The sequence below is a fragment of the Chiloscyllium punctatum genome, chromosome 1, assembly GCF_047496795.1.
Source record: "Chiloscyllium punctatum isolate Juve2018m chromosome 1, sChiPun1.3, whole genome shotgun sequence".
Taxonomy (NCBI): Eukaryota; Metazoa; Chordata; class Chondrichthyes; order Orectolobiformes; family Hemiscylliidae; genus Chiloscyllium; species Chiloscyllium punctatum.
This window is the reverse complement of record NC_092739.1, coordinates 56,288,194-56,307,400: the sequence shown is the minus strand read 5'-3', so window position 1 is coordinate 56,307,400 and position 19,207 is coordinate 56,288,194. Positions and strand designations below refer to the sequence as shown.

Genomic DNA, 19,207 nt, shown 5'->3' with positions numbered 1-19,207 from the left:
GCCTTGTTCCTTATAATTAGAACTAAATAAGTTTTAACATTGCCATCAGTGGCACTTTGTTTCTTAGTCCTAAAGGAACTGCATACTGAATTAGCTTTTTGTGCCTTCGTCTCAATTAACTCAATTGTCTTGTGATTGCTGTTTCCAAAAACAGTCCCTAACTGATTCAGAGGAACACTTTTTTTCTCCTGAAAAAACATATTTCTTTGGCAAATGGCCTGAAGCTATCCATGAAAACTTGATTCTTCTTTGTACACAGAATCTCTTGCCATTATTAAAGCCAATGATCTTGTGATTTTTGTGTCAAGTGACTACAAGGAAACAAATCTCCATTTTAAGGGTTCTGAGAGAGGATGTGGATATGGAAATGTTTCATTATTTGGTTCAGAAATGGATTAAATTGTTTTAAATTAAATACTGCACTGTATCAGGTACTTAATTAACCTATTTGTATACTTATAATAATGAGTTATTAAATAGGATCAGGACTATATGGTCAATTTACCTATTAAAGAAATCCGAGCTGTTTGAATGGGTAACCCATAGTGTTTGTATCTCTATTCCAGTGGTGGTGTAGTAACTCCAATGTCCTTGAAATCTGAAACATTACATTTTCCAGCCAAGCATTGCCATATCTAGATAAGTTTAGGAAAATCAGTTTAGTTTATGGAATTGGAAGTGATCCTGAAATACTCTGAGTTTAAGAATCTAGGCTACAAGATTGTTCTCCATTGTGCCCCTGGTTTCAGTGCTACGGGAACCTGTGGGGTGGTTAGAAGGTGGTAGTAAATCCACTTCTGACAGCCAATACTCCAGCAACACACTGCACCAATGTTTCCTAGACTCTCTCTGATTCTGACTCTGATTTGAAACTTGAAAATTGTTTTCACCACAAAGTAAGAAGTGGATTAGAGCATTGATTAAATCAGTTATAGGCATCAGGATAAACAACAAGTAAAGTTATATAGGATTAAAAAGCAGAAATTGCTGGAGAAAGTCAGCATCTGTAGAGAGAGAAACAGAGTTAACATTTTGGGTGATACGGTGGCTCCATGATTAGCACTGCTACCTCCTCGTGCCAGGGCCCAGGTTTGATTCCACCCTTGAGCGACTGTGTGGAGTTTGCACCTTCTCCCCTTGTCTGTATGGATTTCCTCCGATTGCTTTGGTTTCCTCCCACAGTCAAATGATGTGCAGGTTAGGTGGATTGGCCATGTCACATTGGCCATAGTGTCCAGGGATATGCTGACTAGGTGGATTAGCCATGGGAACGTCAAGGTTATAGGGTTGGGTATGGGTGGGATGCTCTTCAGAGGGTCTTGATGGGCTGAATGGCCTGCTTCCACACTGTCAGGATTCTGTGAATCTATGATTTTGAATCAAGTATGACATTTCAAAACTGAAGTTGAGTCGTTAACTCTATTTCTCTTTCCATACATGCTGCCGGACCCATTGAGTTTCTCCAGCAATTTATCTGGATTTATTTCAGATTTCGAGCATTTGAAGTATTTTAGTTTTATATTTATCTAGGACCTTTTAAAAGAATAAAACAGCCCAAGTTTTTCTTATTATAAAGCCATTATATCTCCTGCTAAAGAAGAAAACACAGTTTAGATCCTTGTTATGAATACAAAACAGACCAGCATTCCCCTGTCTGGTAATAAAACGTGGCCAATTCAAAGATTGTCTCCCTTCCAACCCACTTCACCTAGCTTTTAAATTACATGAGAACAATCCTCATGTTTAGGTAAATCTCAAATTCAAAACTTTATAAAATTTCCCCTGATGTCTGGAGGCCAGCAAAAATAACTAAGCTGCAGCAGAGTTTAGTCATGCTGCAAGGAATTTTTAATTATTTATTACTCAATCTCCTGTGGTTTTGTATATGAGTAATTGAAATGAAGTTCAGACTTTGGCAAATATAAATAGGCATGTAGGGAATAGCTTCTTGACTAGGGTCATGATGAGACTGTTACATTAGAAATGGGAAGTAGGGTATTAATGGAGGGAGAAGGGAATAGATAGCAGGTACATGGAAAAGGGGTGGGAATGGGAGCGGAGAAAGATTGGGAGGAAAAAGATTGTTTTGTTAACTTGTAGAATGTCAGTCTTGCTAACAAGGTACTAATTATTGTCCGTCTCTTATTACTTTTGTGAAAGTAGTGGTGAGCCATCTTGACTCACTGAATTCCATGTGGTGTAGATGCTGTGCTGTTCAGTTCGAGATCCATGGTGTTTAGCCAGTAACAGTGAAGGAGTAGTAATATTGTTCAAGTCAGGATGGGCTGCAGTTTTTAGAAGAACATGCAGATGGCAACATTGCCATGAATCTGCTGTCCTTGGGTTGTGGGTTTGGAAGATGGAGCCTTGGTGAGTGCCTTCTTGTAAGTGGTGTACACTGCTGGCACTGTGCATGAATGCCAGATTAAATGTTGAAGTTGGTAATCAAGTGATTTTCTTCACCCTGGATGGTGTTGAGCTTCTTAGGTGTTGTTGGAGTTGCAGACATCCAGGCAAGTATCTTATTCCTATCTTATGCTTCATAGATGGCAGATAGAATCAGTGAAGTCAAGAGCGAACTATTGGTCACAAAATTCCCAGATTCTGACTTGCTGTTGTAGCCATAGTGTTTATATGGCAGGTCCAGTTCAGTTTCTTATCATTAGTAACTGCCAGATTGTTGATTGTGATGGACATTCAGCAATGGTATTGCCTTTGAATACCAACAGGAAATGGTTGGATTCTCTCCTGTTGGAGATGTTCATTGACTTTCACTTGTGTGGCATGGAAATTACTTTACCATTTATCATCCCAAGCTTAAATGTTGTAAAAATCTTGCTGTATATAGGCAGAGACAATATCAGTGTCTGAGGAGTTGTGAATGGTGCTCAACATTGTGAAATCATTATCAAACATTCCCATTGCTGACTTTAAAATGGAGGGAAGGTCATTGTTGAAACAGCTGAAGACAGTTGGAGCTCAAACACTATTCTGAGGGATCTTGTGGCACAATGTTAGTGTCCCTACCTTTGAGCCAGGAGACCTAGGTTTGAGTCACCTGCTCCAGATGTATGTAATAGCGCCTCTGAATAGATTCATTAGCATATATGTTTCACAAGGAACTCCAGAAACAATATCCAGAGGTTGTAATGATTGGTCTGACACAACCAAGACCATCTTCCTTATAGCTGTGTGAATCCAATCTGTGGCGAGGTTTCCCATTGACTTCAGGTTTGCTCAGGCTTCTTCATGGAAGACCCAATTAAATGTTACCACTGATGTCAAGTATAGTCACACTGACTTCACCATTTGAATTTAACTCTTTTGTTCATGCTTAGATAAAGGCTGTAATGAGGGTAGGTACTGAGTGGACCTGAAATAACCCAAACTGAGTACTGGTAAACAATGTATAACCAAGCAAGGGTCCATTAACCACTTTGCTGATGATGAGTAGACTGAGTAGCTGGATTGTGTTTGTTGAGTCAGGTCAGACATAATCAATTTTGTAAGATGTTGAGTAGGTGCAATTGTTGTCACAGCACAAAGTCAGCAATACAATAGTTGGAATATTGTCAGGGCCTTTGCTCAATCCAGTGCTGACAGTCATATTGTTGATCCCTAATTGATTGAATCACCAATGGCTGTTTTCTAGCAGCTTGTGAAACTGGAGAGCTCAGGAAGGGGTTAAAAAGGACAGTTCAATTAGCACTTCTGGCTGAAGATGGTTGCAAATGCTTCAGTCTTGTCTCTTGCACAGACGCAGTGGTCTCTGCCATCATTGAGGTCTAAGCTTTCTCCTCCAATTAGTTAGTTAATTGTCCATCACCGTTCATGACTGTGACAAGAATACTGAACTTTGATCCGGTTTGTTGGTTGTGGGGTCAATTTTTAAATTCTTTCATGGGATATGGGCTTTGCTGGCAAGCTTAGTATTTGATAGGAGAAAGTGAAGACTGCAGATGTTGGAGATCAGAGTCAAGAATGTGTTGCTGGAAAAGCACAGCAGGTCAGGCAGCATTCGAGAATCAGGAAAATTGATGTTTCAGGTATAGGCCCTTCATCAGGAATGAGGCTTGTGGGTCAGGGCTGAGAGATAAATGGGAGGGGGTGGGGTTTGGGGGAAGGTAGCTCAGAAAGCTGAAGGTAAGGGAGAAGGTAATAGGTCGAGGTGGGGGAGGGGGGGGAGCGGTGAGTGATGGACAGGTCCAGACGACAGTGCCAAGTTGGGACTGGGCTAATGTGGGGGGAAGGGAAATGAGGAAGCTCCAGATGTTCTCTGAAATGATCCGTGAGAAGGCGTCCTGTCTTCCTGAGGTAGAGGAGACCATACTGGGTGCAACAGATGCAGTAGATGACATTGGTAGAGGTACAAGTAAATTTCTGGCAGATGTGGAAGGATCCCTTGGGGGCTTGGACGGAGGTGAGGGGAGTGGTGTGAGCACAGGTTTTGCACTTCCTGCGGTGGCAGGGGAAGGTGCCGGGGGTGGGGGGGGTGGGTGTGGACCTGACAAAGAGGTCGCAGAGGGAATGGTCTCTCCGGAACGCTGATGGGGTGGGGCGGGAAATATATCCTTTGATGGTGGGTCCGTTTGGAAGTGGCAGCAGTGGTGGAGGATGATGCGATGTATGCGGAGGTTGGTGGATGGAAGGTAAGGACCAGGGGATCCTGTCCTTGTTGCGTTGGGAGGGGTGGGGTTCAAGGGCAGAGGAGCAGGAAGTGGAGGAGATGCGCTGGAGGGCGTCGTCAACCACGTGGGAAGAGAAATTACGATCTTGGAAGAAAGAGACCATCTGGGACTTTGAGGTGGAATTGGTCATCTTGGCAACAAATGCAGCGGAGACGGAGATATTGAGAATAAGGAATGGCATTTCTACAAGCGGTAGGGTGGGTGGAGGTGTAGTCCAGGTCGCTGTGTGAGTTGGTGGGCTTGTAATATCTGTCTGTGGGTAGTCGGTCGCTGGAGACTGTGATGGAGAGGTACAGGAAGGGGAGGGACACCCGCACCCAAGCTACCTAGACAACACCACATCCCATCTTACCACCTTTAAGGATGCCATCCCTTATTCCCAATTCCTCTGCCTCCACCACATCTGTTCCCAAAATGACCAATTCTACCTCAAAGTCCCAGATGGCCTCCTTCTTCCACAGTCGCAATTTCCCTTCCCATGTGGTTGACAATGCCGTCCAGCACATCTCCTCCACTTCACGCACCACTGCCCTTGAACCCCACTCCAGTCGTCACCTTCCACCCCACCAATCTCCGCATATATCGCACCATTCTCCGCCACTTCCGCCACCTCCAAACAGACCCCATCAGCAAAGATATATTTCCCTCCCCACCCCTATCAGAATTCCGTAAATACCATTCCCTCCGTGACTCCCTCGTCAGGTCCATGCTCCCCACCAGCCTGCACCCCACTCCTGGCATCTTTCCTGCCACAACAGGAACAGCAAAACCTGCACCCACACCACTCCCTCACCTTCGTCAAAGGTCCCAAGGGATCATTCCACATCCATCACAAATTTACCTGTACCTCTACCAATGTCATCTACTGCATCCATTGCACCCGGTGTGGTCTCCTCTACATTGGGGAGACAGAACGCCTTCTTGTGGATCATTTCGGAGAGCATCCCTGGGACACCTGCAGCCACCAAACCAACCACCCCATTACTGAACACTTCAACTCCCCCTCCCACTCCATCAAGGACATGCAGGTCCTGGGCCTCTTCCACCGCCAAACCATTACCACCCGATACCTGGAGGAAGAACGTCTCATATTCTGCCTTAGGACCCTTCGACCACATGGGATAAATGTGGATTTCAACATCTTTTTCATTTTCCTTCCCCCCACATTATCCCAGTCACAAGCCTCCAACTCTGCACCACTCTCTGGACCTGTCCATCACTCCCCCCTCTTATCACTTTCTCCCTCACCTTCATCCACCTATCATTTTCTCAGCTACCTTCCCCCCACCCCCCACCCCACCCTCCCATTTATCTGTCAGCCCTGACGCACAGGCCTCATTCCTGATGAAGGGCTTATGCTCAAAATGTTGATTTTCCTGCTCCTCAGATGCTGCCTGACCTGCTGTGCTTTTCCAGCACCATACTCTCAGCTTAGTATTTGATGCCCATCCCTGCTTAACCTCCATGGTTTGTTAAACATTTTCAAGAGCTGGTCATTGTCATTGTAGCTAGTGAAGCAGGAAACCTTGCCTTCTGAAAAATCCTGCCCTGCATTCTCAATATCTGCAGTGTTTTGTTTTCACAAAGCATCTGTGCGTAATTGTGCTCCGTTATATACGGTATAAACTCTAAATATGAAGAATTGTCAGCATTTTAATATTTTTAGCAATTGATGCTTTCTAGTGGTTCCATGAACAGTAACATAACTGGTAGATAGGATAGTGAAGAAAGTGTCTGGTATGCTTTCCTTTATTGGTCAGAGCATTGAGTACAGGAGTTGGGAGGTCATGTTGCAGCTGTACAGGACATTGGTTTGGCCCCTTTTGGAATATTGCATGCAATTCTGGTGTCCTTCCTATCAGAAGGATGTTGTGAAACTTGAATTGAATTGAATTTGTGTACCAAAGCACTGTTGAAAGCTTTGTCTTGCGAACAATACAGGCAAATCACATATTAAATAGCATAGATACTTAAATAATAAGTAAACAGCAGCAAAAACAAAAATACAGGTAAAGGCAAATGTTAAGAGTTTGTGAGTCCATTCAATATTCTCACAACAGTAGGGTAGAAACTGTTGTGAAACTGACTGGTGCGTGTGTTCAGGCTTCTGTACCTTCTCCCTGATGGTAAAGGTTGTAGAAAAACATCGCCAGGGTGGGATGGATCTTTGAGAATGCTGGTGGCCTTTCCTTTGCAGCGAGCCTGGTAGGTGGGTTCAGAAAGGGTTCAGAAAACATTTACAAGGATGTTGCCTAGGTTGTAGGGTTTGAGCTATAGGTAGAAGCTGAATAGGCTGGGGCTGTTCTTCTTGGAGCGTGGGAGAGAGGGGTGACCTTATAGAGGTTTATAAAATCATGACAGACATGGATAGGATAAATAGACAAGGTATTTTCCCTGGTTGGGGAGTACAGAACTAAAGGGCATAGGTTCAGGGTGAGAGCGGAAAGAAATAAAAGGAACCTAAGGGGAAACCTTTTCACTCAGGGTGGTGTGAGCTGCCAGAGGAAATGTTGGAGGCTGGTACAATTAGAATATTTAAAAGGCATCTGGACGGGTATATGAATAGGAAGCGTTTGGAGGGATATGAGCTAATGCTAGCAAATGGGACTAGATTAGGTTAGGATACCTGGTCGGCATGGATGAGATGGGCCAAAGGGTCTGTTCCCATGCTGTACATCTCTATGATTCTATCAATATATATGTGATCACTATTCTATATGTCAATAATTTTTATATATTGCAAAGTACATTGAATGGCATTTTAGCATTAATGACAGATACTTAAAGTTGTTCTAATCCTGCTCTTTCCTTGTGTGCATAAAACTCACTTATGATGGATTACAATATATATAGATGGGCTGGTCAATTGAGCAAAATAGTGGCATATGAAGTTTAATCCTGAAAGTGTGAAGTGATGCAATATGGCAGCACTAACAGGACAAAGGAGTACACATTGAATAGCATACCTTGGGAATTACTGAGAATCAGAGACAGAAGTATCTTCTCTGTACTTTGAAGACAACAATGCAGGTGGATAAGGTTGTTACGAAGGTGTTACGGCACTGGGTAAACCCCCCTGCTTAATTTAAACTTGCAACACAGAAAAGATTTATCCCGAGTAGTAATCTGTGAAAATTCAAGAGGCCAACGATTATTTAAAGTAAAAATTAACAACTTTATTTCTTAAAGTATGACAGAGAATAATTAACTCACAATTATTTACAACTCGTCCCTCTAATCTATCTTTTAACTTTCCTTTTTTTAATACTAGTTCGATAAAATCCACGAGTAAAATTACCAAAAATTCAAATTTCAAAACCAGACAGCTGTCAAATCTTCTCTGTATCTTCCTCTGTTGATTTTCCTCTTCTTAGGAATTTCTGTTTCACAGGTCATTGATAGATAAAGGGTATCTTTTTAAGCGAGCTGTTTTGGGATGTCTATACATACTGGTGGCTTGACCATTCTCCCTCTCAACTGTTCACATTTTCCTGGTCTCATACCCCTAAAGCATTGGATTGTATCATTAGCTTTTAATATTGTCAATATACTAAATTCAAACTTGATTGGAGTTTGATATTTTTGGGGTATAATTTAAACTGACCAAATTTGAATTTGTTTTTGCATCCAGGCAACCAGCTACTCTAGCTGCTGGACCAAATGTTCAAATGTAACTTCTCCAGCAATCTGTGCCTCTCTAAGTCCTTCACTCTCTTAAAGCTACAATACACTTCTATACCTCCATAACAAAGGCATGTAGGATACTTGGCTATATTAGTTGAGGCATTGAATACAAGAGCAGGGAGGTTATAAAGGAGCTGCATAACATGTTTGTTACACCACAGCTGGAGTACGATGTACATTTCTGCTCACCACACTTTAGGAGAGGGTGATTGCACTGGGGAGGATGCTGAGGAGATTTGCCAGGATGATACCTGACTGGAGCATTTCAGCAATGAGGAGAAACTAGATGAACTGGGTTTGTTTTCCTTTGAGCAAAGAAGGTGGGGGGGGGGACTTGAGGTGTATGAAATTATGAGGCATAGGTAGGCTTGATAGCAAGGAACATTTCCCCTTAGTGGAGGGGCATCATTTAACAGAGGACATAGATATAAGGAAAAGGACAAGAGGTTTTAGAGGGGATTTAAGGACATTTATTTTATTACAAAGGATGGTGGGATCTGGAATTCACTGAAAGGTGTATTTAGATGCATTTGAGATGTATTTCGAAGTGCACTTGAAAAGACATAGTGTACAAGGCTGTGAGCCAAGTGCTTGAAAATGAGATTAGATTGGTTGGGTGCTTGATGATTAGAATGGACTCAGGATGAGCTGAAGAGTCTCTTTCTATCCTGTAAGGCTGTATGACTGTGTATTTGTTTTTTTTTATTTGATTGATTCACAGGTCAATTAAAAGAAGGTCAAGGAACTCCAGCTCAGCCTTTGGCATCAGAATATCATGATACAGAGAAAAATTACAAAAAATCTGAAGAAATGCAGGTCGAACAAAAGGAAAGTTGTGGAAGTCCAGTATTTTTATCTTTGGAAATGGACTCTCAGATAAAGGATATTAATCCACCGATGTTGCAGTCCACTTCAGGAGATGAAATAGCAAAAATGACTGAGAAGCTGGTTACCGCTGATTTAAATGATGGTTGTAACGAAACAAGTGCTTCAAAAGAGCAATGTACAGTGACATCTCAGAATGATGCTGCTGTTTCATCATTATTTGAATCCCCTTTGGATAGTCCAGACACAGAAAACCAATCTGATTCTGAGAGTGACTATAGGATTCAAATTAATGAATCATCTGATACTGTGGAAAGAAATATAGATTGCACGTCGTCGAAAACAATTTCTGAAATAAATTCGGATTCTCAGCTGTACAACATGTTGACCACAGATCTGTCAATAATTGAGGGTTCTACAGAATGTACAGATGGAAATCATGATGGAAATTTAGCATAATTTGATTGCAAATTTTATATTTTAGTTTTATCCAATAATTTTTAAATTAAGGTCAATCATCTTTAAACAATGGTAAAGCTCTTCAACCTAACCTGAGTACATTTACAAACTACATGAATGTTTCTGCATCTGGAATTGTGAACTGAGTGCTAGCGGAAACAGCCTTTTCCCATATCTGAAAATGTAAAGTAGATTAAATGATTAATTATTACCTACAAAAAATATAAGTGTTTTCACCAAAACCTTTTAGTATTCCTACAAAATATTTTAAAATATAAATTTATCACACTTTTTTTTGTTTCTCCATGATAGCAGGGAGGCATGTTTTCCTTGTTGTGTTTATCTTTAGGAATCAGTTGAAAAATTCTTCAGTGGAATGTAGTATTCACACAATGAGGTTTCAAAGTGTTTCTGTCCAAAACAAAATACTTATTTTGGGTAACCTTCTGCACCAGAATGTCTCAAGTAACATTGACCCACAACAATTGCTGGAAATAGGAAGGTAAATAATTTAGGAAAAAAACTGATTAATCCTTCCTCAAATATGTGTACATAAAAAATTAATCTCTGTATTAATATGTCCTGACTGTGCTGTTGTGCACTTTCTGCATTTCCTATTTCTGATTTCCAGCAATTCAAATTCATTTCTAAATTCATTTTAGAACTTGCAAACTTTTTGCTATAACTTGCTGTGTTACAACTGGAATTCCATCAGATCAAAGTGTGGTATAGGAGCAAGAAAAGGATTGTCAGTGATTTTGTTAAATTGGATATTTATATGTTCTTGAAAGAAAACTACTTGCACAAGTTTTCTATTTACCAGCTGTGATATGTTGCCATTATTATTGCATATCAGTAGGCAGCATCCCAAGCTCCAATGCAAACATAAAATTGTTTGTTTTATTCATGAGTTGCTAACATGCAATTCATATATGTATTCTAATTTTTAAAAAAGAGAAGTTGGAAATAGAAGAAAATGACAGTCAATATTGTAAATTTTCCATACATCTTTAATGACTCAAGGTTTATTACACCTAGAGGACATATTTAATGCAGTAATATAAATAATGTATTTGTTTTCATAATGATTTTTATTAATTAGCTTAGTTGGGTGCTGAATGTTGCAGCTTGTGTATGTTATGCTGGAAGCAAGAACATATTAATGGAATGTACTAACTACTTGTGGGGGAGGGATTGGGGGGGCAGTAGACCTTTACTGATGGTTTCAGCATAGAAAATCCACCAAGAGAAGTCTCAGGTATTGTATTACAACTGTCTTTGTTATGTAGTGTCCTGTTATAAAGACCTACCAAAAATCATTAAGATTCAGAATTTGTGAAATTTGATAATTACAAGAGAAATGGTGACAAATGTCAAGATTTTGCATTATTTTAAAGACTGTCAGACCAGGCATTATCTCGTTGAATGGCATAGCTCTCATGATAGGCTGATTGGTCTACTTCCATACCAACATCATATGACCTATAGTCAGGTTAGAGCTTAAGATTCACATTAGAAAGATTGATTGACAGTATAATCACGTTATTTTGGCTCACCTTACAGTTAAATCAAGAGCAGCAGAACACAAGATTGTAGAGTGGAGGAAAATAATGCAACCTTTTTGTTGAATCTAAGAAGGGAAAAATTGTCCTTTTACTTGTTCATGTGCTATTTATAACTTTGATGGAAAATATTCACAGTATTTAATGTTTTCTTCAGTTTTCAAAGTTATCGATGGCTGTCACACTGAGAAGACTAAGCTATTATTTAACTTGGCATTTTAGTGATTGACATTTTATTGTTGGTTGCATGTAAATATCAAGATCCATGTCAAAAAGGGCTTTTTTTAATGAAATCACAAGGAATTGAGCTGGTAATTTTCTAATTTTCTAAATTTGATGATCTCCAAACAAGAACAGCTCTGTGGGGAAATATATTTTAAAGAGAAATTATTGACAACTTGGAGTTCTTGAGTACATTCAGGTCCACCGATTTGACCACAAACAGCTTGCCATGTCTTGTCAACCATCACAACTTCTTACTGTTGTTGAGCTTTTGAAATGTGTAATTTTTTTATTAATTGACACATTAGCAGAAGCAGATTTATTTTTAAAGAAATGTTCATTATGATATTGCTTGTGTCATCATCTTTAACAATAAATATTTGAGAGTTTATTGGCAGATATTATCAATGCTATTAACTTTTCTGTATCACATTTTTTAGGTTTAGCTGCTTTCAGGATGGATATTTGTATTTGAATTTATTATATTAGGACTTGGTATTATCTCTTGCAGGGACCAGATTGGAATTAAGTATTTTAGGGCCTAGGCCTAAAATACTTTTTTTATCTTGTTACTCCTTAATGTTTTTTATTTGAAATTATTGGAAAACATCTGTGAAGAGAAATCAGAGTTAATGTTTCAGGTCTGCTGACCTTTCTGAGGAAGAGTCACTGGACCTGAAATGTTAACTCTGATTTCTCTTCACAAATGCTACCAAACCAGCTGAGCCTATCCAGTAATTTCTGTTTGTTTCTAATGTGCAGCATCCATCGTTCTTTTGGTTTTTATTTATTTTTGTTTGAGTGGTGTTCTGATTGTTTTGCCAGAATGGTCTGGCTGGAATTAGGTGATAACCACAGCGGTGCCTGGATGGAATTGAATCATTGTTTTGTACTCTGATAGTTTTATTTCTTTAAATCGAAGGATTGTACTATTCCAAACATATTTCATTCACCAGCAAGCATAATTTCAGGTCAGAGGAAATACACTTTTAAACCACTATGATGTTAATATTATTAATTAAGTTTCAAAATGAAATTTGTGAAAATGAAGAGGAGGACACACTTTGTAGAAGCCTTAAATAAATACTTTCAACTTGTTTAGTCTCTAGGATTTATGTTAAATGCACAGAGATTAGAGAGTTGATTCTATGAATATTATGTTCTATTGCTGCACTAATTGTATGTTCTGTTACCATGCCAACAGCATGTGGTGCTATGGTTTGAGTCATTCCTTGCTACCAAAATTTCTTTCTGTATGCTGAGCCTAGACCTGTTAAATTGTCAGTAGAAGATAACCGATAACTGGAGCCTAAACAGAAGGGGCACTTGTCTTACATAATATGGTACTTTATTTCATGATAGTAATAGTTACAGTTTATATTAATTTACCAGGCATAATGACTACGGACTCACAGGAGCTGTACAAAATATTTCTGCTCCATTTGGGTTCTTGTACAAAATGCAAAGACTATGTGACATAATCAGAATGGTGAAATTCAATGTACAACCATTATCATCTACTGCAGCAATATCTCCCTATACCATTTGCATGTGTCCTGTACCACTGTGTTGGATTTTATATTACTACCTTATATTACTACAACTTGGTTTTCAGTGATCTGCATCTGTACTTCACTTTTATTTGTTTGCCCCTCCAAGCAGGATTTTGTTTCTGATTCAGATGACCGCCTATTAGGAAATATGACTCCTAGCACGAGTGGCCATTCTCCTTCTCTATATATTTCAACTGGTGCCAGTTAATTCATTTTAAGTGTTTATTGCCAATATTAACTAATACCAATTACATATCTATTGGGTTTGTTTATTTGTTTATTTATTTTCCAACCTGTTTCTCTCATTGTCACCAGTGGCCTACATTTATCAGTCAACTGACATCATGAAAAAAACATATTACCTGTTCATTTATCTCATTGACATTTGTGGGATTTTGTGTGCAACTTAGCTTTTGCATCTGCCGACATTACAACAATTAATATACTTTTTGTAAAGTTTTTCATAAGCTGTAAAGTGCTTTGGGATGAGCTGTGAAAGGTGCTAGGTAATCGCTAGTTATTTGCTCATTTTGTTCTGTCTCTTTTCTTTTCTTCCTGATCCTTTGGTTTCACAGTTCCTAATTGGCAACAATCGATTTTAGATGGAATGCTATATTTATATTAGCAGCAAAACATGCATTTCTAGAGAATGTAAAACTTCATGAAAACCCACAAAGTAACAATAAAAACAGGAATTACTGGAGAAAATCAACAGGCCTGGCAACATCTATAGATACAGAAACAGAACCCCATATGTTTATTGTTTGGAACTGAAGGAGGCTGAAAATGATGGTGTTTATGTGTTGACAAAAGGTAAGGAGGAGCAAGTAGAACAGATAGTGAAAGTGCCCAGAGTGAAAGATAAAATTAGTGATAATAGTAATGGAAGAATTATATAGATGCACAGTAGTGTTAATTATATGTGTGAATAGCAGATTAGTAGATTAGCTCTGCTCAGAGCAACCATAAAGTGGTAGATTAAGGGAATGTAGTCAAAATGGAGGACAGTGTTCGCAGGCTGATATTGTTGAACTTAATGTTAAGTCCTGGGTGCTGGAAAGTACCAAAGCAGATATTGAGTGCTTGCATTGAACTTCACTGGGCCACTGTGGCAGGCCTAAGATGGAAATGTTAAAATATTACCAAGCTGATGTATTAAAATGGCAAGCAACTAGAAAGTCAGCGTCATTCTTACAGACAGAATGGAGGTGTACCACAAAAAAAGTCACCCAGTCTGTGTTGATCTCATCAATATACAATAGAGGAGACCACATATTCTGTCCGAGGCATGTTGCAGTGCTCTAGAAAAGCCAAAAAGAGTCACTGGATTTGTATATTTACTGTTTCTCTCTCCACAGATGCTGCTCGACCTGCTGAGTTTGTCAGCAATTTGTTTTTATTTCAGTTTTCCATCATGCAGAGCACTTTGCTTTTATTAGAAAGGAAATAATAATTGTTTTAAGTTCAACAGGATATGTAGTAAAAATGAAATACCTGTTGAAAAGTGATATATGAAAATACACAATTTGTTATGTCATTACATGCAAATAGAAACCTTATTTTCTATAAATCATTACTGATTGTTATCCTCATGTACTGTAATGGAAATAGATTAATGTCTCAAATCTGAACAGTGCACTTGCAACATTGTAGACACCAATCTCAGGAATAATTAAATATTTCTCATTTTAAGTTGGAAGTTTGCAACTAAAATAAATAGAATGTGGTTATCCTTAAAGTACAGTTGTTCAGAATGTATTAGCTGTGATGTGTTCATTAGGTTTGATGGTCAGTAAATATTCTTTTACTTAGAAAACTGGAACAATGACTCATTTCTAAAACAGTGGGCAATTTTTATAGTACGTGTTAGTTGTCTTTTCAGCTTCTATTTAAAGCTTGGATTTTCTTTATGGCTTTCATCTTAAATGAGAACATAAACATGGATTTGTTTTACATTTGATTTGCGGGGTTACACAAGAGAGAAATATCACAATGTTACATGATATGTGGTCTGTATATATGCAGAAAAATTTCTTTGTGTATTTAAACTAATCAAATTTTCATTGTAAATTGTAATGGTTTTACTTGAGAATGGTTGACAAATGACTTTGGTGTATTCATTGAAATGAACTTTTGTCTTGATTAAAGCTATAGTATTGTTTTCAATGGGCTGAATTTGGCTGATTTTTGAAAATAATAAAACATACAGGAACACTCAAAATATATAGAGAACAGCAAAAGAATCCCCACATCAGGGAAAATCAACCTGATCATATCTAAAAACAGAATGACAGGAGCTGCTCCTCTCCTGTGCTTCCTGCTATAAATCAGTAACAGACAAGGGAAAGAAGCATGCTGAGATTGGAATAGAAAGTGGGAATCACTGGGGCGGCATAGAGCCAGGGTGGGATTTTAAAAAAAATTAATTCACAGGGTATCGGCATCACTGGCTGGGGCAACATTTATTGCTCAACCCTAGCTGACCTTGAGAAGGTGGTGGTGAGCAGCCTTCTTGCTGCAGTCCATGTTGCAGGTAGATCCACAATGATGTTATGGAGTATATTCCAGAGTTTTAACCCAGCGACACTGATGACATATTGCCAAATCTGGATGGTGTCTTGTAGATGGCACACATTGCATTACATGAGCATCAGTATTGGAGGAACCAAATGCTTGTGGATGTGATGCCAATCAAATGGACTGCTTGGTCCTTGAGGTTGTCAAGCTCTTCGAGTGTTATTCAGAGCAGCACCCATCTAGGCAAGTGGGAGTATTCCATCACACTCCTCACTTGTGCCTTGTAGATGGTGCACAGGCTTTAGGAGGTCAGGAGGTGAGTTACTCGCTGTAGATTCCTAGCCTCTGACCTGTTCTCGTAGCCATTGTGTTTATTAGGGGAGACCAGTTCAGTTTTTCATCCAGGCTACTGATAGTGGGGGAATTCAGTGTAGCAATTTCAAAGGGCAATGGTTAGATTCTCTCTTATGGGAGGTGATAAGTGTCTGGCACTTGGTGCAAACGTTCCTTACCACTTTTCAGCCCAAACTTGGATATTGTTCGGGTCTTACAGGATTTGAATGGGTAATGTTTCAGTGTCTAAGGAGTTGCGAATGGTGCTGAACGTTGTGTGATCACCAGCAAACATCCTCACTTCTGACTTTACGATGGAGGGAAGGTCATTGATGAAGCAGCCAAAGATGGTTGGGCCTAGGACACAATCTTGAGGAACTCCTGCAGAGATATTCTGGAACAGAGATGACTAACCTTCAATAACCAAAACAAAGAGATTGTAAGCCACATTTCACTGATGCCTTGATCGGGAGCCTTTTACCAGAAAGAGGATTTCTGTCTGGGTAGCTGAGGTGGCAGAGGGGTGAAAGCAGGCTGCAAGAAAATTGTGGTGCAAAAAGTAGGCTTTAAGATATGTTGGTGGAATAAGGGGGTTGCAAGAGTGTTGTGGGGAGAAAGGTTGTAAAAGTATTTGGGGTAAATGGGTCTGAAACACATGGGAGAGACAGATGCTACAAGATGGCTATGGGGAAAAGGTGGTGTAAGAGGGATGTAGGGGCAGAAGGATGTTACAGGCTGATTGAGAAGAAAGAAGGTGTCTCCAAGAGTGTAGTTGGAGGAAAAGGAAGCTGTAAGGGGAATATGGAGGCTGAAATAGACAGAGAACAATGTTAAATCTGCCAACGTAAGAATATCAACCTAGAAAGCTTTAAGTGACTGAGGTCAGGGATTACTTGTAAATTAATGTGGAGCCTGTAGTTTAAGGCTGTATAAGTTGGGCAGCTTTTATATTTTAAAAAAAATGTTGGGGATCTTTGTAATAATCACTATCTTAATTATTAAATTGAAATCTGAGATTGAGTTTTAAGGTGCAGTAAAATGGTAGGAATCATCTGGTTAAATATTCCAGTTTGTGGAAGGTGTATGCAGAGTGATGACATTTTGTATGTAGAAGTCTATGACATTTATTTCTGGAAAAAAATTGTCATTAGCTTACACCTGTTATCTTGGAACAATTTAAATAACTTGGTAGGTAGAAATTAAACTTTCCTTGTGCGTTGTGGCATGTTTAATGGAGAATTGATTATTATTGAAGCTATTCACTGATTCTTAATCTCTTTCTGTGTGAGCTCAAATAACCCATATGTCAATATAAATAATGAAAGTGCATTACTACATGACAACGATACCGAACAAATGAATGGCAGAATGGAAACTTAGCCTGCAAAAACAAAAAGTAGCAATTGAAAAGCAAAATGCAGTTCTCAAAAAAAAACAAAATCTCAAGCGGAGCCCTCAAAAAAAAGTTAGTTTGATCCCTGATGTACAATAACTAATCACCCTCACTAGAAACGCAGCAAGTGAATACTGTGGATGCATGAGGTAGGTGGATGTAATCATATTACCAAACCCTACTAATGTATTTTCCTCATGGGATCTCACTCAGGCAATTTCTATGATTAATTAATACACAAAAATTATAATTGGAAAGAAAATATCAATCAATGATTCAGGATTCAATTCTCTGACACTTTTAGAGTATATTGTTGGTGCTGTTATTTCCATTTCTCTTTTCATGTTTCCAGACCAGCTGGTCTGGGTAAACTCTCAACTATTTTCCATGCCTCTTCTGAAACTTGCAGTTATCTTTACCATTGTATCAGAGATCTACTGGATGAATTTTCCAAGATTCTACCTCCTCCAAGGAATCTAAACATGAAGAAAATCAATGTGTAATTTCCAAGATATCCCCTCTGATCCAGTAATTTTCCAATATTTGCTACACAGGCCATCCATGTACATAGAAGCACAGCCAAAGATGTCTCCTATTTCAACTTTATGTAGCTTGTTCTCTGAGTATTTCCATTAACAATTTCAACCAAAATGGAACATTTTAGTGGTTCTGCTCATAGCAGCAATTAAATTTGCTTTATATTGAAATGTTATTGTGATTGAAAATTTTATGATTCAATATGTGAATGTACCTACTAGAGAGTGCAAAACTTGACCTACTCTTGGGAAATAAGGCAGGGCAGGTGACTGAGGTGTCAGTGGGGGAGCACTTTGGGGCCAGTCCCCATAATTCTATTAGTTTTAAAATAGTGATGGAAATGGATAGACAAGATTGAAAAGTTTCTGGATTAGTGCTGCTGGAAGAGCACAACAGTTCAGGCAGCATCCGAGGAACAGTAAAATCAACGTTTCGGGCAGAAGTCCTTCATCAGGAATAAAGGCAGAGAGCCTGAAGCATGGAGAGATAAGCTAGAGGAGGGTGGGGGTGGGGAGAAAGTAGCATAGAGTACAATAGGTGAGTGGAGGAGGGGATGAAGGTGATAGGTCGGGGGCGGGGGGGGAGGGTGGAGTGAATAGGTGGAAAAGAAGATAGGCAGGTAGGACAAGTCTTGGGAACAGTGCTGAGCTGGAAATTTGGGACTGGGGTTAGGTGAGGGAAGGGGAAATGAGGAAACTGTTGAAGTCCACATTGATGCCCTGGGGTTGAAGTGTTCTGAGGTGGAAAATGAGGCGTTCTTCCTCCAGGCGTCTGGTGGTGAGGGAGCGGCGGTGAAGGAGGCCCAGGACCTCCATGTCCTCGGCAGAGTGGGAGGGAGAGTTGAAATGTTGGGCCAGAGGGCAGTGGGGTTGATTGGTGCGGGTGTCCAGGAGATGTTCCCTAAAGCGGTCTGCTAGGAGGCGTCCAGTCTCCCCAATGTAGAGGAGACCACATCGGGAGCAACGGATACAATAAATGATATTAGTGGATGTACAGGTAAAACTTGATGGATGTGGAAGGCTCCTTTAGGACCTTGGATGGAGGTGAGGGAGGAGGTGTGGGCGCAGGTTTTGCAGTTCCTGTGGTGACAGGGGAATGTGCCAGGATGGGAGGGTGGGTTGTAGGGGGGCGTGGACCTGACCAGGAAATCATGGAGGGAACGGTCTTTGCGGAAGGCGGAAAGGGGTGGGGAGGGAAATATATCCCTGGTGGTGGGGTCTTTTTGGAGGTGGCGGAAATGTCAGCGGATGATTTGGTTTATGTGAAGGTTGGTGGGATGGAAGGTGAGCACCAGGGGCGTTCTGTCCTTGTTACGGTTGGAGGGGTGGGGTCTGAGGGTGCAGGTGCGGGATGTAGACGAGATGCGTTGGAGGGCATCTCTAAATTGGCGGAAGGCCAATTTTGATTGTATTAGGCAAGAACTTTCAAATGTTG

At 39.9% G+C, this 19,207-nt stretch overlaps 1 protein-coding gene across 4 annotated transcripts in view; it reads left to right on the top strand.

Annotated features, from left to right (window-relative positions):
• Window positions 1-15,135, top strand: part of ccdc149a (coiled-coil domain containing 149a) — a 133,459-nt gene extending 118,324 nt beyond the window's left edge. For all 4 annotated transcript variants that reach the window (XM_072563972.1, XM_072563971.1, XM_072563970.1 and 1 more), the window contains one exon: window positions 9,094-15,135. In XM_072563972.1, the coding sequence (XP_072420073.1) occupies window positions 9,094-9,656 (563 nt within the window). In that variant the 3' untranslated portion in view covers window positions 9,657-15,135. The remainder of the gene's footprint in view (window positions 1-9,093) is intronic.
• The last annotated feature ends 4,072 nt before the right edge of the window (window positions 15,136-19,207 follow it).